The 27,667-nt window shown below is 50.4% G+C and overlaps 1 protein-coding gene across 3 annotated transcripts; it reads left to right on the top strand.

Annotated features, from left to right (window-relative positions):
- Positions 1-2,541: 2,541 nt before the first annotated feature.
- On the top strand, positions 2,542-19,254 carry LOC308172671 (alanine aminotransferase 2-like). Of its 3 annotated transcripts, none has more exons than XM_080547600.1 (12): positions 2,542-2,579; positions 2,888-3,071; positions 11,573-11,662; positions 14,984-15,092; positions 15,296-15,429; positions 16,071-16,314; positions 16,577-16,656; positions 17,031-17,167; positions 17,330-17,504; positions 17,615-17,770; positions 18,355-18,467; positions 18,568-19,254. In XM_080547600.1, the coding sequence occupies exons 2-12, from the start codon at positions 2,934-2,936 to the stop codon at positions 18,656-18,658; spliced, it is 1,467 nt and encodes a 488-aa protein (XP_080403726.1). In that variant the 5' UTR covers positions 2,542-2,579; positions 2,888-2,933; the 3' UTR covers positions 18,659-19,254. The 3 variants fall into 3 exon arrangements, with proteins under 3 accessions (XP_080403726.1, XP_080403725.1, XP_080403724.1); XM_080547599.1 differs by lacking the exon at positions 2,542-2,579 and adding an exon at positions 11,790-12,027 and having other exon boundaries at positions 2,964-3,071; XM_080547598.1 differs by lacking the exon at positions 2,542-2,579 and adding an exon at positions 11,769-12,027 and having other exon boundaries at positions 2,964-3,071.
- Positions 19,255-27,667: the final 8,413 nt, after the last annotated feature.

Below are 27,667 nucleotides of genomic sequence, written 5' to 3'. Positions count from 1 at the left end.
GGAGGGCGTGTGTGAAGGCCCAGCCGTAACACATAGAGGAGGACAGGTCCATAGAGGACAGGTCCATAGAGGGGGACAGGTCCATAGAGGAGGACAGGTCCATAGAGGACAGGTCCATAGAGGAGGACAGGTCCATAGAGGACAGGTCCATAGAGGAGGACAGGTCCATAGAGGGGGACAGGTCCATAGAGGGGGACAGGTCCATAGAGGGGGACAGGTCCATAGAGGAGGACAGGTCCATAGAGGAGGACAGGTCCATAGAGGAGGACAGGTCCATAGAGGGGGACAGGTCCATAGAGGAGGACAGGTCCATAGAGGAGGACAGGTCCATAGAGGACAGGTCCATAGAGGGGGACAGGTCCATAGAGGACAGGTCCATAGAGGAGGACAGGTCCATAGAGGGGGACAGGTCCATAGAGGAGGACAGGTCCATAGAGGGGGACAGGTCCATAGAGGAGGACAGGTCCATAGAGGAGGACAGGTCCATAGAGGAGGACAGGTCCATAGAGGACAGGTCCATAGAGGACAGGTCCATAGAGGAGGACAGGTCCATAGAGGACAGGTCCATAGAGGAGGACAGGTCCATAGAGGACAGGTCCATAGAGGAGGACAGGTCCATAGAGGAGGACAGGTCCATAGAGGAGGACAGGTCCATAGAGGAGGACAGGTCCATAGAGGGGGACAGGTCCATAGAGGAGGACAGGTCCATAGAGGAGGACAGGTCCATAGAGGGGGACAGGTCCATAGAGGAGGACAGGTCCATAGAGGAGGACAGGTCCATAGAGGAGGACAGGTCCATAGAGGAGGACAGGTCCATAGAGGGGGACAGGTCCATAGAGGACAGGTCCATAGAGGAGGACAGGTCCATAGAGGAGGACAGGTCCATAGAGGAGGACAGGTCCATAGAGGAGGACAGGTCCATAGAGGGGGACAGGTCCATAGAGGACAGGTCCATAGAGGACAGGTCCATAGAGGAGGACAGGTCCATAGAGGAGGACAGGTCCATAGAGGACAGGTCCATAGAGGGGGACAGGTCCATAGAGGGGGACAGGTCCATAGAGGACAGGTCCATAGAGGGGGACAGGTCCATAGAGGGGGACAGGTCCATAGAGGAGGACAGGTCTATAGAGGAGGACAGGTCCATAGAGGGGGACAGGTCCATAGAGGAGGACAGGTCCATAGAGGGGGACAGGTCCATAGAGGACAGGTCCATAGAGGACAGGTCCATAGAGGACAGGTCCATAGAGGAGGACAGGTCCATAGAGGGGGACAGGTCCATAGAGGAGGACAGGTCCATAGAGGAGGACAGGTCCATAGAGGAGGACAGGTCCATAGAGGAGGACAGGTCCATAGAGGGGGACAGGTCCATAGAGGACAGGTCCATAGAGGAGGACAGGTCCATAGAGGAGGACAGGTCCATGGAGGAGGACAGGTCCATAGAGGAGGACAGGTCCATAGAGGGGGACAGGTCCATAGAGGGGGACAGGTCCATAGAGGACAGGTCCATAGAGGAGGACAGGTCCATAGAGGAGGACAGGTCCATAGAGGGGGACAGGTCCATAGAGGGGGACAGGTCCATAGAGGAGGACAGGTCCATAGAGGGGGACAGGTCCATAGAGGGGGACAGGTCCATAGAGGACAGGTCCATAGAGGAGGACAGGTCCATAGAGGAGGACAGGTCCATAGAGGGGGACAGGTCCATAGAGGGGGACAGGTCCATAGAGGAGGACAGGTCCATAGAGGACAGGTCCATAGAGGACAGGTCCATAGAGGAGGACAGGTCCATAGAGGACAGGTCCATAGAGGGGGACAGGTCCATAGAGGAGGACAGGTCCATAGAGGAGGACAGGTCCATAGAGGGGGACAGGTCCATAGAGGGGGACAGGTCCATAGAGGAGGACAGGTCCATAGAGGAGGACAGGTCCATAGAGGAGGACAGGTCCATAGAGGAGGACAGGTCCATAGAGGGGGACAGGTCCATAGAGGGGGACAGGTCCATAGAGGAGGACAGGTCCATAGAGGGGGACAGGTCCATAGAGGACAGGTCCATAGAGGACAGGTCCATAGAGGAGGACAGGTCCATAGAGGAGGACAGGTCCATAGAGGACAGGTCCATAGAGGAGGACAGGTCCATAGAGGAGGACAGGTCCATAGAGGGGGACAGGTCCATAGAGGGGGACAGGTCCATAGAGGGGGACAGGTCCATAGAGGGGGACAGGTCCATAGAGGGGGACAGACAGGTCCATGGGTGGTTAGCAGCTTGGCTTTTGGTCTCACCATGGGGCCATAGACTTGACATAACAGGAAGCATGGAACAAGGGAATCAGGGCGCACAGGATTAAAGCTACACACACTCACCATAACTGTTGTATCCTGCAGACAACACCTCAGGCATGTTCGAGGCAAGCTTGTAAAAATGTAAATAATATTATCTAATAATATTATAACTTATGCCACATGACACTGGGTTGTGGGGGGAGTTTGAAAGTTGGCGAACAGCTTCTGGTGAGAAAGCCAGGCAGAGCAGCGAGCTCCGGGCAGTACATCCCACAGAGGTCTGGGCTGGGGGAGAAGGACTGGTGAGGGTTTTGCTTCAATAGATATCATAATATTGATGATCATTATGTGCATTGCTGTGTAACACAGTTTGTAGGAGTCAAAGCAAGCGACCGAGGAGATGAAACAACATTTTACCATGCTGGATTCTTGCTTACATGTGCACAGATCAGATGTTCTGAGCATGGTAACTTATATTCAGACATGGTTGTATTGTATAAGTGATAGCCTACAGACGACCTCAGATCGGTGTGATCACCCGGGTTCACTCACTGTAGCTGAGTAACTCTACTTCCAGACTAACCACCCTCCCCCTCCTGCTGTCTCGTAGGTTTCACACGTTATTTAGTGGACGATCTGAGGCTTTGGACCCGAACATGACGGAGAACGGGTTCTGCTGCCCCCGCGGGAAGGTTCTGACTCCGGACACAATGAACCCCAACGTGAAGCGGGTTGAATACGCGGTGCGCGCGATCGTGCAGCGGGCGTTGCAGATTGAAAAGGAGCTGAAAGAAGTAAGTGCAAAGTACCCTGTTTCTGTCACTGTCACTGCACACAGACGACTACTGTTGTTGACAGTGGTACACTGTTCTCATGGTACACACTGTCAGCTTTACATGTTCTCTAAAATACTCATTAGATTACCCACTCCTTCCAGATTCACGTTTGCATTACAGTTGCGTGCATGCATGGGGACATGGGTGTTTAGTGGACACAGGCTAATTGTAGATCACCGTTATGTTCTCTTGTGAGGGCCAGTGAGGATGACAGAGACTTGAGAGATTAAAAAAAGAGTGTCAATGTATGGTTTACTGGATGTAAATGGCCCATATGTAGCCTTATAATGTCTCATGGACACTGGAGAGTGAGATTAGAGAGTAGAAATATAACCCAATCAGAAAAGCTTCAATGCTCTTTTTTGTCATCGTTTATTACTGTGTTTCTCTCCATAGCAGTCTGACCTGGTAAGCTAGGAAAGGACACTTGAATAGGAAAGGACAATTGAATAGGAAAGGACACTTGAATAGGAAAGGACACTTGAATAGGAAAGTGTTATGTTTCTCAATAGGTTCTGTTATGTTTCTCAATAGGTTCTGGGTGTACACAATAATGTCGGATCCAGGTGCGGTGTAAGTAAAGAATGAGACGGAGATGTAATAAAATAAAGATTCTCTTTACTGAGACGTATGATTCATAGGTACAAACATAAACTCTTAGCCGGACAACAAAAAGGGGAGCAGTAGGGCTCAGCACGTAGGTAATAATAACTCCGGCACTGCGGTCAATAATAAAGTGCACGAAAACTAAAGATTGAGCAAAGGGCTCCAAAGGCGGTACAAGGTTGCAAACCAGCAAACAAAGTCAAAGTTCAAATTACGTTCCGGGTAACGGATACGTGAAGTGGTAATACATACACAGGGTTCTGAAGCATTCCATACGGTGTAACACAAGTGATCGACTGACAAGGGAACGAGGAAATGGGACGCACCTAAATACACTGACAAACACTCACAGGTGACAACAATCATTCGATAATTAGTCCAGGGCTGGAGCACTGTCGCTCTTCGACCAGTAGGGGCGATGGGGAGTCCTCTTCGCTGACCCCCCTTGTAACAGTGCCCCTCCCTGACGAACGGCACCAGAAGTTCACCCGGGTGCCTCGGGATGGAGCCGGCGAAAGTCCGTGATGAGGCTCGGATCTAGAATATCCCGCCGAGGCACCCAGGTACGCTCCTCAGGCCCATAACCCTCCCAGTCCACCAGGAATTGGAGACCCCTCCCCACCTTCCGGCAGTCAATAATCCTGTTAACCGTGTAGGCAGGTTGTCCATCAATGAGACGGGGCAGGGGGGCGGGGCGGGGTGGAGGGGCCATGGGGGAGAAAACAACGGGTTTGAGGAGTGAAACATGGAAGGTGGGGTGAACTCGCATGGAGGGTGGGAGTAGCAGTCTGTAGGCCACGGCGTTGACCCGCCGCACCACCTTAAACGGCCCCACGAAGCGGGGAGCCAGCTTGCGTGACTCCACCCGGAGGGGGAGGTCCCGGGTAGACAGCCAGACCCTCTGACCAGGACGGAAGACCGGGGCCGGACGGCGCCTGCGGTTGGCCTGGCGTTGGGACCTGTCCGAAGCCCGCACAAGCGCCGCCCTTACCCGCCTCCAGGTACGGCGACAGCGGCTGACATGGGCTTGGACCGATGGTACAGCTGCCTCCTCCTCCTGCTCCGGGAAAAGGGGAGGCTGATACCCGTACTGGCATTGGAAAGGGGAGAGGCCAGTGGAGGAGCAGAGGAGGGTGTTGTGGGCGTATTCAGCCCACGCCAGCCGCCGGTTCCATGTCGCCGGATTGCTGGAGACGTAGCACCTCAAGACCCCCTCCAGGTCCTGGTTGACGCGCTCCGTCTGCCCATTGGATTGGGGGTGGAACCCGGAGGACAGGCTGACGGAGGCGCCAAGGCTGGTGGCGAATGCCTTCCAGAACCTGGAGGCGAATTGAGGACCCCGGTCGGATACCATGTCCAGGGGTAGTCCGTGCACCCGGAAAACGTGCTGGACCACTAGCTCCGCCGTCTCTTGGGCCGTGGGGAGTTTGGGGAGGGGGATGAAGTGCGCCGCCTTGGAGAACCGGTCTACCACCACTAGTATGGCGGTGAACCCATCAGATGGGGGTAGACCCGATATGAAATCGAGGGCTATGTGCGACCAGGGACGTTTGGGGATGGACAGGGGGTGTAGGAGTCCCGGCGGCCGTTGCCGGGAGGCTGTACTGCGCGCGCATAGGGCACAGGCTGCCACAAACGCGCGCGTGTCCCCCTCCGCTGTGGACCACCAGAACCTCCTTCGTATGAAGTCCAATGTCCTGGTGGCCCCTGGGTGACTGGTGAGGGAGGAGGCGTGCGCCCACTGCAGCAGTCGTGCACGCGCAGTCTTCGGAACGTAGAGCCTCCCCGGCGGACCCCCGCCCGGGTCAGGCTCCCGCCTCAGCGCTGTCCTCACTACCCTGTCGATTCCCCAGGACACGGGGGCGACGACCAGGCCAGTGGGGACGATCGAATCCGTACTCTCCACCAGGTCCACAGGATCGAACTGCCTCGACAGTGCATCGGGCTTGGTGTTTTTAGAGCCCGGTCGATAGGAGATCGTGAACTGGAACCTGGTGAAGAATAACGCCCACCTGGCCTGTCGGGAGTTGAGGCGTTTGGCCCCCTGGATATAGGCCAGGTTCTTGTGGTCCGTCCACACTATAAAAGGGTGCGCGGCCCCCTCCAACCAGTGCCTCCATTCCTCCAGCGCGAGTTTGATTGCAAGCAGCTCGCGGTTCCCCACGTCGTAGTTGCGCTCCGGCGCGGACAGCCTGCGAGAGAAAAAGGCACAGGGGTGAGTCTTATTGTCCTTGGCGCAGCGCTGTGACAAAACCGCCCCTACCGCAATGTCCGAGGCATCCACCTCCACAACAAAGGGTAGGGACGGGTTCGGGTGCACCAGGATGGGTGCTGAGGTGAAGCGCTGTTTTAATGCCGTGAACGCGGTGTCCGCCTCCGGGGACCAAGAAAAGGAGCGTAGGCTAGTCTGGGTGAGGGCTGTCAACGGGGCCGCTAAGGCGCTAAACCCGCGAATGAACCTCCGATAAAAGTTTGCGAAACCCAAAAAGCGTTGTAATTGTTTGAGAGAGGAGGGTCGGGGCCAGTCCAACACCGCACTGACCTTTCCGGGATCCATGAGTAGATTCCCCTTGTCCACCACGAAGCCCAGAAAGGAAACAGTGTCCACATGGAACTCGCACTTCTCCACTTTAACAAAAAGTTTGTGATGGAGAAGGCGTTCGAGCACCTGTCGCACATGGATTCGGTGTTGGGCTAGGTCCTTGGAGAAAATTAGAATGTCGTCGAGGTAGACGAAGACTGAGTGGTCGAGGAGGTCTCGTAGGACATCATTAACGAGCGCTTGAAATACCGCTGGCGCGTTGGCAAGGCCGAACGGCATTACTAGGTACTCGTAATGTCCTCTGGGGGTGTTAAAAGCTGTTTTCCACTCGTCCCCCTTCCGGATCCTCACTAAGTTGTACGCGTTTCGTAAGTCCAGCTTAGTGAAGACCCGGGCCCCCTGCAAGGACTCAAAGGCCGTCGTCATCAACGGAAGGGGGTATCTGTTTTTCACCGTGACGTTGTTCAACCCCCTATAGTCGATGCACGGCCGTTGCCCCCCGTCCTTCTTGGCCACAAAGAAAAACCCTGCACCCGCCGGGGAGGTGGAAGGGCGAATGTGGCCCGCGGCGAGTGCGTCGTCGATGTACTCCTTCATGGCCAGGGTCTCAGGACCGGAGAGGGAGAACAATCTCCCCCGAGGGGGCGTGGTACCGGGCAGGAGGTCGATGGCACAGTCGTAAGTCCTGTGGGGGGGTAGTTCCCTAGCCCGCTGCTTGCTAAAAACCTCCCCCAGATCCCAATAGACCTGGGGAACGCCCACTACGGCCGGAGTCACTGGAATGTTTGTAGACCCCGCCGCTAGCGTGGAAAAGGGTCTAGGGGCTGTAGCTAGGGAGTGGGAAGGGACTGGGAATGGGGTTGGGGTTCTGGGAGGGTTGGTAATTCGCCCCGTGGACCAGTTAATGTTATGGTTGTGCACCGCCAGCCAGGGGTGCCCCAGGACCAGAGGACAGTCGGGAGACTCAATAATAAAAAACTGGATGAGCTCCCACTGTTCTTGCTCCACCTGGATGCGAATAGGTGGTGTGCACTGGGTAACGAAGCCGGTCCCCAGAGGCCGGCCGTCCAGGGCGCGGACCGGTAATGGAACGGGAAGGTCCTTTAGAGCTAGTCCCCACTCGTGGGCTAAGCCCGTGTGCATAAGGTTCCCCGCCGCCCCCGAGTCCACCAACGCCCACACCCGTCGTATGCGGCGTCCCCCCTCTATCGTTACCCCCAAAAAAGTCCGGTGATCGCCCATTGCGGAAGGTGACTCGTGGCTCACCAATGCCCCTCCCGACATTAGCGAGCCCTCCCGTTTCCCGGTTTCTCCGGGCACGTAGCGACTAGGTGTCCAGCCCGCCCGCAATACAGACAGCGCCCCTCTCTCTGACGCCGCTGTCGCTCGGTCTGAGACAGGCGTGCCGCTCCTAGCTGCATGGGCTCATCGTAGGTGGGTTCCTCCTCCATGAAGCCACTGGGTGGTTTCACACCCGGCGTTAGGTGGGAGGGCGCGCCCCTAGCCGAGCCTCTCTCGCGGTCCCGCTCCCGGCGTCTATTATCCACCCGCCGAGAGAGGTCGACTAAGTCGTCCAGCTGCTCAGGCAGCTCTCGGAAGGACAACTCGTCCTTCATGACCTCCGAGAGCCCCTGCGCATACAGGACGACCACAGCGCGCTCCTCCCACCCGGTCTCTCTGGCCAGGGTGCGGAACTCCACGGAATAGTCCGCCACCGTGCGATGACCCTGTCGACAGGCGGTGAGTCTCCTGCCTGCCTCGTAGGTAGAGAGTACCCGGGTGTGATCAAAGACTTTCCGCAGCTCTGCTATGAAGAGCTGAGAACTGGCACATATCGCCGTCCCCCTCTCCCACTCTGCCGTCGCCCAGGACAGGGCACGTCCCGTTAGCAGAGTGGTGATATAGGCCACCCGGGACTGCTCGGTGGGAAAGGAGGTCGGCTGTAGGTTGAAGACTAAGGTGCACTGTGTGGTGAACTCTCGGCAGCCCTCTGGACGTCCGTCGTACCTCTCTGGAGGTGGAAGGCGAGGCTCACGAGGTGTAGGCGGAGGTGTAGGGACTAGTAGTGGAGGTGGGACTGCTGCGGCGTTGGCTGCGGCGGCGACCCGTTCCGCGTTGTCCTGGCGGTCCACCAGGCTCGAGACGGTGAGGGACAGCTGGCTGAGATGTTCACCCATCTCCCGGAGGAGACGTTCATGCTGGGTCAGCATGGCACCTTGGGTGGCCAGTACGGTGCGAAGGTGTATTACATCCGCTGGATCCATATTGGTCAGTCGATCTGTTATGTTTCTCAATAGGTTCTGTTATGTTTCTCAATAGGTTCTGGGTGTACACAATAATGTCGGATCCAGGTGCGGTGTAAGTAAAGAATGAGACGGAGATGTAATAAAATAAAGATTCTCTTTACTGAGACGTATGATTCATAGGTACAAACATAAACTCTTAGCCGGACAACAAAAAGGGGAGCAGTAGGGCTCAGCACGTAGGTAATAATAACTCCGGCACTGCGGTCAATAATAAAGTGCACGAAAACTAAAGATTGAGCAAAGGGCTCCAAAGGCGGTACAAGGTTGCAAACCAGCAAACAAAGTCAAAGTTCAAATTACGTTCCGGGTAACGGATACGTGAAGTGGTAATACATACACAGGGTTCTGAAGCATTCCATACGGTGTAACACAAGTGATCGACTGACAAGGGAACGAGGAAATGGGACACACCTAAATACACTGACAAACACTCACAGGTGACAACAATCATTCGATAATTAGTCCAGGGCTGGAGCACTGTCGCTCTTCGACCAGTAGGGGCGATGGGGAGTCCTCTTCGCTGACCCCCCTTGTAACAGGAAAGGACACTTGAATAAGGGATTTGGCAGATATTGTGTTCTTTATATAACCTTTTCCATGTTAAAGGCTAGTCTCATGGAGAAGAAAGACCTGTTCCAAGACGGCAGTTTTCTTCTTGACTGAAAGTGTTTTATTGTAGTTGTAACAGAAATGTCAGGCTGATAAGTGACATTTAATAACACTAATAGCGTCCCCCCGGTGTGGCCTGGGGGTACAACTGTCATGTGGGCTGATTTAATCGTGGCAGACAGTAACAGGTCATTACCAACACACGCAGAGGCACCAGACCAGACACGACCTACCATGAAGATTAAATGAAAAACACTAAACTCACTAAACAAATAACACATAACTATGGAAAATCTTTAGAATAGGCTGTAGAAAAAACTTGTTTCTGATGTTACATAACTTAACAAAAGTATTCAAGGAACTCAACCGTTTATATGCTACCATTAGCATAACAGTGGACAACTTCACACAGCATCATTAGTTCTGAGTACACCCCTCACCAAAACACTGATGTGTCTGTCCCTTTCCTGTCCTTTACCCCGGCCCGAATAGCCCTACCCCACCACTGTGTTCTCTACCCCCCATATCCCCTGTGCCAGGCTGACTCTATGCCAGCCTTGGTCTATACAGGTCCACTGGACCACAGGGCACCAGGCTGCCAACGAGAGGGGAGGCCAGGGGGAGATTTGCTGTGTGTGATGGTGAATGAACAAACACATCTCATTCAGTTTGAGAATAGTATACGTCAAGAGAGGAGAGGCAACCTCTAGTCGTATGTGTCCTCGGTCTCTGTGAGTCCTAGCCAGTGATGCCGGTAACGCGTTACTCTAATCTGAATACTTTTTTCAGTAACGAGTATTCTAACGCGATACTATTTCCAAATCAGTAATCGGATTAAAGTTACTTATTCAAGTGACTGTGCGTTACTATTGCGTTACTACCTCATAACTTAGGCTAAATGCAGTATTTCTTTGTAATGTTCGATAGTAAACAAACATTTGTTTGCTTTTCTCGCATCTTGGGGAGTGACGTCAGTGCTCACGTTTTCAACACGAGGTTGCAGCAGAATCGCTCACGTGTATCACCATGCTGATTGCACAGTGTAAACAGAAGCGTAGCCTACACAATGGAGCAGTCTTGACAGCTGAGTTCACTCTTCATTGATAAACTCAGACTCACCCAGTTTAGGATTAGGATTATATTAGGATCATATCTGAATGGTCAGGGTAGGTTTTAGGTTTTGTGAAACCACTCTTGCTAGTTACTGTTAAATAAAGATTATATTTATTTTATTGTTTAAAAACAAGTATTTATGTTGGGTGAGGCAAAGAAAGACTCTTTATTTTGTTGTTTTAAGTTATTGTTTAAAGTTTAATTATGTAATTTAAGTTACTGTTAAAATAAAGTGAGTTTTGGCAAAACCAGTTTTCATTTTTATGTTGGGGGGGGGGGGGGGTGTCGGGTGCCTAGGCAGCTGCCAATAGTAACTAAAAAAGTAACTAGTAATCTAACTTAGTTACTTTTAAAATCAAGTAATCAGTAAAGTAACTAGATTACTTTTTAAAGGAGTAATCAGTAATCAGTAATCAGAATACTTTTTCAAAGTAACTGTGGCAACACTGGTCCTAGCTAAGTGTTTTGGGTTATGTTGAACTCATGTTATTCTAGGGTTATTATGGTAAATGGTTTTGGGGTCTCTGGATTGGGGTCTCTGGACTCTTGCAGAGTGTTTGTAGAGTGAGATCCTCTCTGTCCCTGCCTGAGCACACTGCTGCCCCAGTACAAACACACACACCAGGGTCACCCTCGACCTCTTCCATTTTGATTGGTGGATACTAGTGACGCCCCCTGATATTGACCAATGGGAGACAAGAGGGAAGGTCTCCTGTCAGTTAAGTTTTCAGGAAAGGGAAAAAAAACGGATGGCATGTCTAGCCTCGGAGACGAGAGTTGTCACGCAGCCTAGGGGGCTGCACACGGCATTCTCAGAGCTTCTCCCAGCACCCTGCCATGTGCACCATCTACACGCTTTGTACTGGTGACTGTATGTAGATTCTACTGGTTCCACAGCTAATAAAAACATACGCTGTCAACTATGTGCTACTGCGCTGTGCTAAATCCAAGTTGGGTCTCTTTATGTACAAGGCCGAATGTTTAGAGCTGCAGAATGTTTAGAGCTGCAGAATGTTTAGAGCTGCAGAAGCAAATTGTTTCCATTTCTAAGCTGTTTTCTGAAACTTCTCCAGTGTCACAGCTTAGAATGATACTATGGTCATGAGATAGATAACATCACAAGAGAGAAAACGGTGACTGTCACGAACAAGACAGACAGCACGTGAGGGAGAAAGGCAAAAAAAGAGATGAATTGGCACAAGAGCTGGATTGTTGTCTGGCTCTCCCTTATCTGACCTCCTCCTGGTGTCATACCTGACATGTCTGTTTTCCGCCGTCTGCAGGGAGTTAAGAAGCCTTTCATAGAGGTCATCAAGGCCAACAGCGGCGACGCCCATGCCATGGGCCAGCGACCAATCACATTTCTCAGACAGGTGGGTTTATTCATCTCTCAAAGCTGTGGTGACTTTGTTAGTGTTCCATTATTATACACATGGCTAAAACCTTTCTATGTGTGTCCTCCTGTGTCTCTATGTCAAGCATTTTCCTCTCTAACGTCAGATCCCTGACGAACAAGATGGATGAACTGAGACTACAGGTGGCCAAAAACAGCATCGTAGGGGATAGCTGTGTGATTATTCTGACCGAAACCTGGCTAAATGACAACATTGTGGACGCTACCGTTAGCTTAGAGGGCCGCACGCTACATCGCGCCGACCGAACGGAGCGTAGCGGGAAGTCAAGAGGAGGTGGGATCATAATATCGACGAAGGATAGCTGGTGCTTAAACACGAAAACTGTAAGTAGCCACTGCTCCCCAGACCTAGAATACTTGACTGTTAAATGCCGATCCACATACCTGCCTAGGGAGTTTAACGCGGTGCTAATTACATGTGTGTATATAGCGCCTAGCTCAGACAGCAAAGTAGCATTGGCGCGACTATATGACGTCATTAGTAGCCAACAAAGTACTGATCCACAGGCTATTCACATCATAGCGGGGGACTTTAATCATGTCGACCTGAAGGCAGTACTACCCAAGTTCTATCAGCATGTAAAATGTGCAACGAGAGGAGAAAAAACACTGGATAAGGTATACACCAACATCAAACGTGCTTACAAGGCTAGTCCGCTAGCTCATCTAGGCATGTCTGACCATGTGTCAATCCTCCTGATTCCTGCATACACTACAATGGGGAAAAGTGCTCCCACCACCACTAAGACTGTCAGAACCTGGCCAGAAGGGTCCGCTCCACTGCAGATCTGCCTAAATGACACCCTATGGCAGGAATATGAGCATGAGGACCTGGAACAGTACACGTCGTCGGTTCTGAACCACATAGTGAACTGCACCAACTCAGTCACCGTGGACAAACGGGTCCGGGTCTACTCCAACACGAAGCCATGGATGACTGGGAAGGTCCAAAAACTGATAAATGAGAGGGACAACGCCTTCTTCGCAGGGAAGCGCACACCGCTGTACAGCTCCACCAGGGCCAACCTAAAGCGCGGCATCAAAGCGGCCAAGGCAGAGCACAGAGAGAAGATTGAGGAATGCCTCCTGAGCAACGACTCCAGGCGGATGTGGCAGGGGGTTCAGCAGATGACAAACTTCAGAGCCAACAGGCTCACAGCCGCAGAGGACGACCCCCTGCTGGCGGGAAAGCTGAACACCTTCTACGCCCGGTTCGACGAGGGGCGAACGGAGGTAACCACAACACAAACACCACTCTCTCCAGCTCTCAGCAGCCTCACCCACACAGAGCATGAGGTGAGACGCGTACTGAAGGCGGTGGACCCCAGGAAAGCCTCGGGGCCGGATGGCGTCCTGGGACGGGTGCTGAGAGACTGCGCCGACCAGCTGGCCGGGGTTTTCACCAACATCTTTAACCAGTCCCTGTCCCAGGCCACCGTCCCACCCTGCCTGAAAACCTCAACTATCATCCCAGTCCTGAAGAAAAGCACGGTGAGCTGCCTAAACGACTACCGCCCGGTGGCACTCACACCAATCATCATGAAGTGCTTCGAGAAACTAGTCTGGGCCCACATACTCACACGCCTCCCGCCCAACCTGGATCCATACCAGTTCGCCTACAGAGCCCACAGGTCCACAGAGGACGCCATAGCGACGACTCTCCACGCCACTCTATCCCACCTGGAGAGGGGAAACAGCTACGCGAGACTGCTCTTCGTGGACTTCAGCTCCGCCTTCAACACCATCCTTCCAGACAGGCTAGTGACCAAACTACTAGACCTGGGTCTATCACACTCTATATGTGCGTGGATCAAGGACTTCCTGACCGACCGCCCCCAGAGGGTGCGGGTGGGCCCCCACACCTCCACAGCCCTCAGCCTCAGCACTGGGTCCCCCCAGGGCTGCGTGCTAAGCCCCATCCTCTACAACCTCTACACCCACGACTTCACCCCCGTCCACCCCAGCAACTACATCGTAAAGTTTGCAGACGACACCACCGTGGTGGGATGTATCTCGGGGGGGGACGAGGCGGCGTACAGGGATGAGGTAGAGCAACTGAGCAAGCTGTGCAAGGTTAACAACCTGCTGCTAAACAAGTCAAAGACCCAGGAATTCATCGTAGACTTCAGGAGGAAAAAGTCAGAGATCCAGCCCCTGCTCATCGACGGAGAGAGCGTGGAGAGAGTCTCAACCCTCCGATTCCTGGGACACAACATGCGGGATGACCTGGCCTGGAAGGACAACACAAAAGGCACCATCAAGAGGGCACAACAGCGGCTATACACCCTGAGATGCCTCAGGAAAGAACACAACAAGCAGGAGATACTGGTGGCCTTCTACCACGGCGCAGTGGAGAGCATCCTCACCTTCGGCATCTCCAACTGGTTCCACAGCTGCACAACAGCGGAGAGAAACGCGCTACAGAGAGTCGTGAGAACAGCACAGAAGATCACCGGCGCCCCCCTCCTCTCTCTGGAGGAGCTGTACAACACACGCTGTCTCAGGAGGGCCTCCAAGATCTCCAGGGACCCGACCCACCCTGGGCACGTACACTTTGTCAAGCTGCCCTCGAACAGGAGGTACAGGACCCCGGCCGCTAAGACAAACAGACTGAAGGACTGCTTCTACCACAGGGCCGTCAAGGCCCTGAACACAGAAAAGGCCTAAGTTCTGGGCCCAGGACAGTCCGGACGGATTGTATGGCAGCTAGTGCTGAGGCACAAACATGTACATTTTCAAGCCTGCAAACTGTGACACTTTAAAATAATGTGAAAAAATACTCTTTGTGCAATATGACAACTATCTGTGCAGTATAGTACAGTGGATTGTGTACATAGCCTTTATTGATGTAAACCAGCTCCTTACCTTCTTGTGATTTTATGCATTTATGCTTTTTCTAAAAAATCGGCGACCCTCCTAAATCTCCTACATTTCGTTGTTTGGTACCTGTACTGTAGCAATGACAAATAAAGTCCATTCCATTCCATTCCATTCCATGTGTCCTCCTGTGTCTCTATGTGTCCTCCTGTGTCTCTATGTGTCCTCCTGTGTCTCTATGTGTGTCCTCCTGTGTATCTATGTGTCCTCCTGTGTCTCTATGTGTCCTCCTGTGTTTCTATGTGTGTCCTCCTGTGTCTCTATGTGTGTCCTCCTGTGTATCTATGTGTCCTCCTGTGTGTCTATGTGTCCTCCTGTGTTTCTGTGTGTCCTCCTGTGTTTCTGTGTGTCCTCCTGTGTGTCTATGTGTGTCCTCCTGTCTTTCTATGTGTCCTCCTGGCAGGTTCTGGCGCTGTGCTCCTACCCAGAACTCCTAGAGGACAACAAGTTTCCAGAGGACGCTAAGAACAGAGCACAACGCATCCTTCAGGCCTGTGGAGGCGGCAGCTTAGGTGAAAGATCTCTCTGCTCACTGTGTGTGTGTGTGTGTGTGTGTGTGTGTGTGTACCCTTGAGTGTTCGCCCCTGCTTAGCCCCGAAATATTTGATTCCCTGTTTGTGTAATATGATTTGTGGAACCAAATAAAGTATTCAAATGTGTTGATCTTTCTAATGTGATAATCCATCCAACGCATGGTTTATTTGTGTATTTCCAGGGGCGTACAGTGCAAGTCAGGGCATCGAGGTTGTACGCCAGGACGTGGCTCGCTACATTGAGAAGCGGGACGGTGGAATCCCTTCTAACCCCGACAACATCTACCTCTCCACCGGGGCGAGCGACGCCATCGTGGTAAGAAGGATGTCGATGAAGAAAAGTTGAGAAACCTATCTCAGGGTTCCCACGGGGTCCTTGAAATCCTTGAAAGTTTGTGAATTTTAGAAAAGAAAAAAAATCAAGGCCTTAAAGGTTTGTGAAAATAGACATGGGTCATTGAAAGTGCTTGAATTCCCCTCTCTCTCTCTCTCTCTCTCTCTCTCTCTCTCTCTCTCTCTCTCTCTCTCTCTCTCCCCAAAAAATCTATATATTCAAAAATGTTTTACTTAGCTCGTCAACTAGTAAATACGTCTCTGTATTGCTTAACTTTACACATATTTCACAATATATTGTTTAGCTGTGGTGTGGTAGAGAAGGCAAGAGACCATCTGGTGTTCAAGCCTCTACATTCAAGCCTCTCTTTTTAATTGTTGTCTGTGTGCAGATAGTTCCTATTATATAAATTCTCATCTAGATCTGTCTCAAACTATGCCGTGTTGGGTCCTTGAATTTGAGGGAATTGAGTCTTGAAAGTCCTTGAAAGCTGCTTGAATGTGATGTTTCAGAAGGTGTGGGAATCTGTTTCTGTCCTCCCAATGCCAAATGGGATCTCCCTTCCTCCTCTCACCCCCTCCTCTCACCCCCTCCTCTCCCCTCTCCCCTCCTCTCTCCCGTAGACAATGCTGAAGTTGTTGGTGTCTGGCGAGGGGAGAACGCGTACGGGGGTGATGATCTCCATCCCTCAGTATCCTCTCTACTCCGCTGCCCTGGCTGAGCTGGCGGCGGTGCAGATCAGCTACTTCCTGGACGAGGACAAGTGCTGGAGCCTGGACGTCAGCGAGCTGCGCCGCGCCGTGAAGGCGGCCAGGGAGCACTGCGTCCCCCGAGCCCTCTGCATCATCAACCCTGGAAACCCCACAGGTACCTAACCTACCTAACCCTAACCTACCTAACCCTAACCCTAACACTAACCCTAACCCTAACATGCATGACCAATATGCGACAATGTTCAAATTTAGACTCTGAATCAACAATTTGATGTATTTAGAATGACCTTCAATGCAGCCAAGATGGGACAACATCTTTGCAATATTGTTGTATTGTAGTTTTATCTGGTGAATCTTTTTTTTTTGCCAATACCTATCCTATTGAGAAGACTCTTGTACTCTGTACCCTTTGATAGGCCAGGTCCGGGACAGGCAGTGCATTGAAGATGTGATCCGATTCGCTCACGAGGAGCACCTGTTCCTCATGGCTGATGAGGTAACTCAGTACAGTCCCTCTTGTAACTCTCATGTGTTCCTCACTCGCTGTTCAATGTGTATTCATCCCTCCTCCCTCCTCCCTCCCTCCTCCTCCCTCTCCCTCCTCCTCCCCCCTCCCTCCTCCCTCCTCCCTCTCCCTCCTCCCTCCTCCCTCCTCCCTCCTCCCTCTCCCTCCTCCCTCCTCCCTCTCCCTTCTCCCTCCTCCCTCCTCCCTCCTCCCTCTCCCTCCTCCCTCCTCCCACCTCCCTCCTCCCTCCCTCCCTCCTCCCTCCCTCCTCCCTCCTCCCTCCTCCCTCTCCCTCCTCCCTCTCCCTCCTCCCTCCTCCCTCCTCCCTCCCTCCTCCTCCCTCCTCCCTCCTCTGTGTGTGTCAGGTGTACCAGGATAACGTGTATGCGGAGGGCTGTCAGTTCCACTCCTTTAAGAAGGTTCTGTTTGAGATGGGCCCACAGTTCTCCAGCAGCGTGGAGCTGGCCTCCTTCCACTCCACCTCCAAATGTTACATGGGAGAGTAAGTCTGTGGCTACATGCAGTTGCGCACACACACACACACACACACACACACACACACACACCCACATGCATTCTCACAAAAGATATGCTGAAACCATATTTTTTTTTTAAGTATGCTCATACTGATGTAACCGTTTATATCCTGCTAACCGCCTGGCAGATGTGGGTTCCGGGGCGGGTACATGGAGGTGGTCAACCTGGACCCTGATGTGAAGGTCCAGCTCACTAAGCTGGTGTCAGTGCGGCTGTGTCCCCCAGTCCCTGGCCAGGCTCTCCTGGACCTGGTGGTCAACCCCCCCCAGCCCCACGAGCCCTCCCACGCCACCTTCATCAAGGTCAGAGCCCTCGCTGTCACTCTGTCACACTCTGTCACTCACTGTCACTCACTGTCAAACACTGACACACGCTGTCACTCACTGTCACCCCCTCCTCTCCCCTCCTCCAGGAGCGCAGTGCCGTGCTGGCTGACCTGGCAGAGAAGGCCCGTCTGACAGAGCAGATCCTCAACACGGTCCCTGGGATCTCCTGTAACCCGGTCCAGGGAGCCATGTACACCTTCCCCCGCATCTCCCTGCCAGAGGCAGCCATCGCCGCCGCCAAGGTCTCCCTCCTCCCTCCTTCCTCCTCCCTTCCTCTCGCTCTGCCTCTTTGTGTATCTCTCCTTTTCTTCTGACTTTGGTTTTTGTCTATTCGTAAAAAAATAAAATAAAATGTGCCCTAACATACAGTATATATTCAGTATATGTTGCCATAGTTACTTTCTTGATTAAAAGAAAATATGGTCAGATAAAAGACAAGGCCTTTCCAATCGAAATAACACGATGTGACTTGGTCCAACGCAGCAGCGTGTTGTGATTGAATGGCCCTAACCCTCCTCTGTCTGTCTGTCTGTCTGTGTGGCTCTAACCCTAACCCTCCTCTGTCTGCTGTGGCCCTAACCCTAACCCTCCTCTGTCCGACTGTCTGTCTGTGTGGCTCTAACCCTAACCCTCCTCTGTCTGCTGTGGCCTTAACCCTAACCCTAACCCTCCTCTGTCTGTCTGTGTAGGAGAGGCCCTAACCCTAACCCTCCTCTGTCTGTCTGTCTGTCTGTCTGTGGCCCTAACCCTAACCCTCCTCTGTCTGTCTGTCTGTCTGTCTGTCTGAGGCCCTAACCCTCCTCTGTCTGTCTGTCTGTCTGTGCAGGAGAAGGGCCAGGCCCCAGACATGTTCTACTGCATGCAGCTGCTGGAGGAGACGGGCATCTGCCTGGTCCCGGGGAGCGGGTTTGGACAGAGGGACGGAACCTTCCACTTCAGGTTAGCCTCGCCTGCTGCTTACATACAACCTCACAACCGTTATTCCAGAGACAGAGTACATGCTAAGATAACTCCTCTCTCTCTCTCTCTCTTTCTCTAGAATGACCATCTTGCCTTCTATCGAAAAGCTGAAGGTGGTGTTGGAGAAGATCAGGGAGTTCCATCAGCGTTTTACAGAGCAGTATTCCTAACCCCCCTCTCCTCCATCCTCCCCTTCCTAGTGTACTTGGTCTGTTTCCCACACAGGACACTAGCTGCCCTGTGAAGCTGTGAACATGTTATGTTATCCACTCTGACTGTGTGCCAGTATCTCATGAAGTGCCTTTTTATGACTGGAACAGAACAGCCCCCCACAACACCACACCTCCTGTATGGGTTTCTCAGTGCCCCAGAGTTCATTGCAACAAGGGTTTCAACAAAATGCACCTTTTTACCTTGGTACTTAGCTTGTTTTTAGCCAAATTCGTAGTTCGTCTGTAATTATCTGTGTTATCTTCAAGTCATGTTCATGCCAGTTCAGGATTTAGCTAACTGTTCTGACAAGGTTTCAAATGTTTGAATAACCCTAATAGTTTTGCAGTTCATACATCAACTCTATGGTCCAAAATGGGGAGTAAATTGTTTGCATAGATGTAGACCAACAGAGGGTGTACAATAGATGTTGCATTGAGAAAAGAGTACTGGGAGAACAGGTGTTTGTAATGTTGGTGATGAACACTCAGAATGTAGACATTTGTAATAACTAATGTTGATTTTATTGTCTGTGAAAATATAAATAAAAGTTCAATTTATACATGAAGTCTTTTATTGAGTTTTCTGCAGACATGGAAAAGAAAAAGAACCACCCGCACCCACAGCCCCATATTCATTCATTCATTCAAACCTTTATTTAAACTCGTAAGTTACTGAGGTTGCCCTCATTTACAGCAGCAACGAGTGAACAGAAGAGAACCAACAATACAAGTCATAAACAGAATAGAAATCAAACCAAAATATAAAACAAACAAAAAACATTACTAAGAAATGTACAACATAATTTAAAAACAGTTACAAGAAGTGACACAGAGGGGAAAAACCAAGTTCTTAAAATCATTGAGTGATGGGAGAGTGACCAGTTTCAGAGAATTCTGAATAGAGTTCCAAGTGTTAGCAGCATCATAAGCGTAGGCTGTCCTACCCAGCTTAGTAGACATTTAGAGGGCTGGAGCGTTCGTGAGGGCGAGGAGAGACAGACAAGCCAAGAGGACCTACCTGCCGTCTGTTCTTATGGGGAACGTCAGGTCGCTGGTCAACAAGGCTGATGAGCTCTCTGCTCTGATGAAGGGACAGGGAGAATATGGGAAATGTAGCCTGCTATTCCTGACTGAATCCTGGCTGAATCCTGGCATACCAGACGGAGCGGTAGAGCAAGATGGTTTCACCATGGTCCGCGCGGACAGAACGAGAAATAGCGGTAAGATCAAAGGAGGCGGGATCGCTGTGTTTGTTAATTCCAAGTGGTGCAAGCCAGGTCATATCACAATCAAAGAGCAAGTCTGCACTCCAGACATAGAACTGTTGGCGCTAGGTTTGAGGCCAGATCTCTGTCCGAGAGAGTTTTCCCATGTTGTGGTAGTGACTGTTTACATTCCACCAAGCGCGACCCGGGCGCGCGCAAATGACGTCATCCATTCCTGTATCGCGGGGATACAGACCGCTCACCCAAACGCATTTATCATTGTGAATGGGGACTTCAACCATGTAAATATGGAAAAGACATTGACGGATTTTACCCAGTATGTCACATGTAAAACAAGGGAGAACAAAATACTAGACAAACTTTATGCCAATGTGAAGGGAGCCTACACATCCACTGCCCTCCCGCCACTAGGGGCATCCGATCACAACATGGTCTGGATGGAACCAACATACACCCCTATCATAAAAAGGCTGCCTATCACCACCAGGACTGTCCAGCAATGGTCAGAATACGTGGAGGAGGAGCTGAGGGCGTGTTTTGAAACAACCGACTGGGGGATGTTCCAGAGAGTCCACGGGGAGGACATAGATGGTCTGCTAGACTGTGTCACAGACTATATCAAGTTCTGCGAGGAGAGCATCGTCCCCATTAAAAAGGTACGGTGCTTTCCTAACAACAAGCCGTGGATAAATGGGAACATCAAGAACCTTCTGAAAAGGAAGAGGAGGCTGTTTAAGGCAGGGGACACTGAGGGAGCCAGGGCCACTCAGAAGGAGGTGAAGAAGGAGCTGAGAGCAGCCAAAGAGGAATACAGGAGGAAATTGGAGGGCGGGCTAGTGGCCCACAGCTCAAAGGAGGTGTGGAAGGGTTTCAAGAAGATCACGGGCCACAAGCAGCCACATACTGTGGTGGAGGGGACCCGAGAGCAGGCGGATGACCTGAACTGCTTCTTTAACAGGTTTGACCAACCATCCCCCTGTCACCCCCCACAGCCCCCGACCCTCTCCTCCCCTCTCCAATGTACCCCTGGCAACAGTAGCCCCCACTCCCCCTGACCCCCTCACACCCCAGCAGCAATTGCCTCCCCTTACCAACACCAGGAGCCAGGGAGCATGCTTCACACCTGGAGACACCGGTACTCACAGCTTTATAACATCTGAGCAGGTGAGAAGGCAGCTCTCCAGGGTGAATGTGAACAAGTCCAGAGGTCCAGACAACATCAACCCCAGGGTTCTGAAGGTGTGTGCTGGAGAGCTGGCGGACACATTCCAACATCTCTTCAGTCTATCTCTAAGACTGAGGAGGGTGCCACAGCTCTGGAAGACCTCTTGCATCGTCCCAGTGCCAAAGAAGGGACGGCCCAGCACCCCAAACGACTACAGACCTGTCGCCCTGACACCACAGGTCATGAAGATCCTGGAGAGGCTAGTGCTGCAACACCTTAAGCCCCAGGTGAAGGACTTCCTGGACCCCCGGCAGTTTGCATACCAGGAGAGCATGGGGGTGGAGGATGCCATCATTTACATGCTGCACAGGGCCTACACACACCTGGAGAGGCCACAGAGCATGGTGAGGACCATGTTCTTCGACTTCTCCAGTGCATTTAACACTATCAAGCCATCACTGCTGGCTGACAAACTAGCAGTGATGTGTGTGGAGGACTCCCTGACGGCTTGGATCCACAACTACCTCACAGACAGGCGTCAGTATGTGAGACTGCAGGGCTGTCAGTCTGAGGTGGTGGTGTGCAACACCGGTGCCCCCCAGGGAACTGTTCTGTCACCCTTTCTCTTCACCCTCTATACCTCCGACTTCCAGTTTAGCTCCGACCAGTGCCACCTGCAGAAGTTTTCGGATGACTCCTCTATCGTCGGTTACATCACAGATGACAGGGATGAGGAGTACAGGGCCCTGGTGGAGAGCTTTGTGCAGTGGTGCGACACCAACTACCTTTTGCTTAACACCAGCAAAACAAAGGAGTTGGTGGTGGATTTTAGGAGGAAGAGAAGGACCCCAGCCCCCATCACCATCAAGGGGGTGGAAGTCGAGAGGGTGGACTCCTACAGGTACCTGGGAGTACAAATTAATAACAAACTGGACTGGACTGACAACACCGAGGCTCTTCTCAGGAAAGGGCAGAGCAGACTGTTTTTCCTGAGAAGGCTGAGGTCTTTCGGTGTCTGCAACAAGCTGCTGCAAATGTTTTATCAGTCGGTGGTTGCCAGCGTTCTGTTCTTCGCCGTGGCCTGCTGGGGTGGAAACATCTGTGTCAGGGATGCTGCGAAGCTAAACAAACTGGTGAAGAAGGCCAGCTCTGTGGTGGGGACCGGGCTGGACAGCCTAGAGGTGGTGGCAGAACAGAGGATGGGGAAAAAACTGGCGGCCATGCTGGCCAATCCCTCCCACCCGATGTACTGCGAGCTGGCGGGGACGAGGAGCAAGTTCAGCCACAGATTTGTTCTCCCCCGTCAAAGTACAAAAAGATTTGGACAGTCCTTTGTTCCAGCTGCACTCCGACTCTACAACCAGGCCCTGCAGGGTGGGGGAGACCTGGAGCTGGAACTTTTGGAACTTTTTACTTATTGAGCCTGCACTGTTTTATGTATTTTATTGAATGTTTTCTGTTTTCTGTATTGAATGTTTTCTGCCCTAACTGAGCTGTTTGACAACTAAATTTCCCCATTGGGGACAATAAAGGTTTTTCAATCAATCAATCAATTTGAGGGACCGTACAAACCAACCACTCGCTGGAGCGTGTTTGATAGGAAGAAACATTCCAGTCCAACAGGGAAGTGATATAGGGGGGGAGTTTGCCTGAAATCCCCTTAAATATAAATTGATACCAGTGATAATCTCGGCGGGCTGCGAGAGATGTCCAGCCAACCTTATCATATAAGACACAGTGGTGAGTGTTATATTTGTCTTGAGTGATGAATCTGAGTGCAGAGTGGTATACCGAATCCAGAGCCTTTAAGGTAGTGACAGCCGTGTGACGATAGATCACGTCTCCATAGTCCAGTACAGACATAAAAACAGATTCAATTACTCTCTTTCTACAGCTCGGCGGGAAGTTACTGCGATTTCTGTAGAGAAAGCCAATCTTCTGACGTAGTTTGGAGGAAGATTGATATCAACATGATGTTTAAAAGTAAATTTTTCATCAATCCATAAACCAAGGTACTTATACTCCTTGACTCTCTCTAGTATGGAGCCATTTGATAAGGAAATTTGGAAGCTATTAACATCAATATTTCTAGACTTAGTAAAAAACATGACTTTTGTTTTGCTAGCATTTAAAACGAATTTAAGTTCTTTAAATGCCCTTTGAAGATGATCAAAAGCTAGTTGCAATTTCAGATTAGCTGACTCAAGAGAATCCGCAGTACAATAGATTATCGTATCATCCGCGTAAAGGTGAGCCTTACATGAGTCGTCCAGAGCAGTTAAAATATTGTTAATATAGATTGTAAAAAGAACCGGACCCAATATTGAACCCTGCGGAACACCCTTAGTAAGGGGCAGGAACTCAGACCGGACAGTACCAACACTTACACACTGGCGCCTATCAGAAAAGTAATTAAGGAAAAAGTTGAGAGAAGTGTTATCCAAGCCTAAGCTAGCTAGACAATGCAGAAGTAGAGAATGATCTACTGTATCAAAGGCCTTAGACAGGTCAATGAACAGGGCTGCACAATGTTTTTCCTGATCCAACGCTGTAACAATATCATTTACAACCAGAGTGGCAGCTGAGATTGTACTATGCTGGGCCCTGAAACCTGATTGAAATGGACTGAGCACAGAGAAGGTAGAAAGAAAGGATTTCACTTGGACATTTACTAATGACTCCAGTCCAGCACTTTTGCTAAACAACATAAACGAGAGATTGGTCTGTAATTGTCCACATTATCCCTGTCACCTCCTTTGTGTAATGGCATCACCCTAGCGGACTTCCACTCAAGGGGGAGTTTCCCTTCAGAAACAGTGAGGTTTAAAATGTAAGTCAACTGTTCAACTATAACTGGGGCAGCTAATTTAATGAAGAAGGCCTCTAGTTCATCCTCACCAGTAGTACACTTCCGGTTAATAGACTGAAGTGCCCCAAGAACTTCCTAGTGAGTAAACGGAAGAAAAGAAAAGTTTGAGCGGGGAGAGGCTGTAGATGGTTTAAACACTGAAGAGTGGGTAGCAACTGTTGCAGCAGGATCGGACCCAGTATTAATCCTGTCGAACAGATGTCCTGCCTCAGCAAAGTGCCTGTTAAAAGCCAGACAGATTTCATTCTGATCAAAGATCTCGTTATTTTCAATTTTAATTCGCGCGGGAAGGGAGTTGGAGAATTGTTTCTTGTTTATGTTTACTGCTTTCCAAAATTTAGAGGGATTAGAATGCGCGTTTGTAACTAGATCTAGGAAATAATTCGATTTTGCCTTTCTTACAGCGCTAGTGCATTCCTGATTTGCCTGAATGTAGTCCAATGAAGAGGGTCTCCCGATCGCCTAGCGAGGGCCCAGGCTAGGTTTCTGTCCCTAAGCAACAAAGATAATTCTGAGCAAAACCAAGGGGTAACTCTATCCTTAATGCGAATCATCTTAAGTGGTGCATGTCTATGTGTAATAATATACCATTGTCAATTACATTGTCATTATTACGTGTAATAATATACCATTGTCAATCAGGGAAGACTGGGCCTGTGGCTGGTGCTGGTGCTGAGGCTGATGCTTTCTCTTCTTCTTGGCCACGCCGCTTGATCAGTGCATCACTGTTGTTCAATATTAAATATTGAGATATTAAAAGCATAAAGAGATGAAAACGAAAGGGAGCTAGAGACACTAAAAAAAAATACACAGTAATGTGAGGGTGATTTGATTTACTGAAACACTTTGTTTTCATCCATTTATTATTATTAGAAAATCTGAATCAGAATTATTTTTATTACCAAATATATCCATACATACAGGAGATTGAACAACCCTTACATTTAAACAACGTTTCTGAAACAATCAAAAGAAGCAAAAATCGAACTCCCCAACCCAAAAAAGTGTTAACACCCACTGTGTTAAAACAATCGATAAATGAATGTAAGGCTACCTGAGCGTCAGATTCAGTTAAGGCAATTGGATGTAAAGTTCCTTCCAGATCATCTAAAAAAGCTTGAGCATCAAACAGTCTGAAGTTTCTCCTCAATACAGCGAGAGGCTTAGATTTAGCAACTTTCATTTTTCTTATACATGCAATAGGACAATGGTCACTGATTCCCAGATCGAAAACACCACAGGCAGAAATCCTGTCCGGTTTATTAGAACAAATTAAGTCAATGAGTGTGGATTTGGAATAGTTTTTGGGGTTAGGTCTAGTAGGTTCTGCGACTAGCTGGGATAAGCCCAGGTTCCCAAAGACTTCCTTGAGTCCTTGAGAGTTATCACTCAACCAGTCAAGGTTCAGATCACCCAGCACAAGCAATTCAAAATCAGAGTAAGCAGAGAGCAATTCAGCAAGACTATTAAGAGAGTCAGTATTTGCAGAGGGGGGTCTATAAACACCAGCAACATAAATTGAGCTATTGGAGCCCAGGACAACCTTCAAAACAAGTAACTCAAAAGACTTTGGAAGAGTAACTGACTTGATTAGTGAAACAGCATACCTTGATTTGACATATATGGTGACACCCCCTCCTCTTCCAATTCTGTCAGCCCTAAACAAATTAAAATGTTGCAGTTCCACAGCTGAGTCACAAGCTGTGTTTCGTAACCATGTTTCAGATATAACCACAATGTCAGGGTTTGCTTCAGTAACAAGTATTCTCAGGTGGTCCATTTTATCATGCTGAAGAAGGCTTCTAGCATTTAAATGTATCAGCCCCAACCCTTTCCTATCCTTAAGGGATTGGGGGTTATTGAGAGGGGCAGAGGGGGGGTCTGACTCATGAGAAGTCTGAGAGGGCTGAAGAGGAATTGTAGGTAGGCAAGAATTTCCAGCAGCACGGTTAGGATAGTGGTGGGGGTGTCTCACTGTAATTCGGGAGGGAATTAATGAAGGAGTCAATAGCGATAGCGGGGGTGGGACTGCAGTAGTGTAATAAGAACTACTTAACTGCCCAAGCCTAGTCTGAGGGGAGGGTTGGGGGGAATAACATAACTGTGGAGATTTAGGGCTTGGACATGGAGAGCATCAAAGAGAAGATAAGTAGGAGGCAGTGGATTTGAGTGTGTCAGAAATGTTCATAGATAGCAACGTGGCTCCAGAGCTATTTAGGTGAATTCCATCACTATAGAACATATCCGGTCTGGTACTAAACAAAGTAAAATTGTCCACAAATGGGAAGCCCCACCACCAGCACTGTCCTTTCAGCCAGAGATGTAGTTTGCGAAGGCAGCTGTATCTCATATCTCCTCGATTGAAACAAGGCAGGGGTCCAGAGATAACTAGATTATGATGAAGATCTGAGACAGTCTCAGGCAAGTAGGCGAAATCCTTCTTTAGAAGTTCAGAGGTACCGGTCAGCACATCATTGGTACCGGCATGGAGCACCAGAAAGTTCTGGTTGACATTCATACTGGGTATCATAGTAGTCATGTCCCTCACTAAAGCTCCAGGAAAACACCTCGTCTCCCCTCCCTTAACAGCAACATTGCGGACCATAGAGTCGCCAATGATAAGGTGGGTATAAGGACCGACAGGAGCAACGGTAGCAGGGGCAGAGACATCACCACCACTAGCAGTATCACCACCAGCAGCAACCTCAGCAGCAGGAACAGGAGCAGGGGGGTCATCAGCATCCGCAGGACATGGGATGCTCCGATTTATCGGCCACCGATTTAAATCGGCCGATTTCACTCCAAATGACTCGATCGGTCATCATCATGCCAGCAAAGCCAGTCTGATCAAGTTCTTAGTTGAGGAATGGAAAGGACCCAATCACAGAAATAAACTACAGGACAAGACCCTATATGTTACCTGTGAAGAAGTCTGCTTCAAAATCAGCAAGACCCAGTGGAAAGAGGTAACACAGCTCAAATCCTCTCAGGAAGAAGCTGACACCCGCATGCTATTGCATGCTCTCCATGCAGCAGAGTCTGGCTATAAGGCGGTGATCATCACGGCTGACGACACAGATGTAAATTGCAATTGCGCCCTCTTTGTAGACAGGAAGTAGCACCTGTATGGGTGCTAGGTGAGGTACTTCGTATGATTCGCCATGGGATGAAGCGGAGGTGGGAGTGTATTTCAGGTCAGATCATCATCTGCATCTTCATCCACATCTGAGTCTGTCAGATGTGCAGCAGGCTCTTCCTCACTGTGTTGGTTGGCACAGGTTTGTAGTTTGCACAGGTTTGTACACTTCAGGCCATTTTTGATACATGTGCACTGTGGTGGTTTGCATGACACCACACTTGCAGGAGAGCAACTGCAAGACAGCATCTGGTGCTGGGGAACCGCGCATCCACTGGATTTTCAGCTGTCCCTGATCGTCTGTGGTCTGTGAAAAATGAAAATACTATTACACCACACTAGTCTAGTCTAGTTTAAGGACAGGATAAAGATGTTCTTGTGCTGTTGATGTCCGCAGAGATGTCCGCGGAGATGTCCGCCGACGAGGCCTTGGTTTGAAGTTATACCCGTGGCCGTAAGATCAGCAAATAATATGTTTGGATTACTTTTTAGGAGATCTGACTTAAACTGTTTCTTCTTCGTTAGATCTTTTGTAAAGGCTGGAGGGTACTTTAATAGCTTCCACAGAGAG

The sequence above is a fragment of the Nansenia antarctica genome, assembly GCF_963989245.1.
Source record: "Nansenia antarctica genome assembly, chromosome: 17".
NCBI classification, from domain to species: domain Eukaryota; kingdom Metazoa; phylum Chordata; class Actinopteri; order Argentiniformes; family Microstomatidae; genus Nansenia; species Nansenia antarctica.
This window is presented reverse-complemented; position numbering and strand designations above follow the sequence as displayed.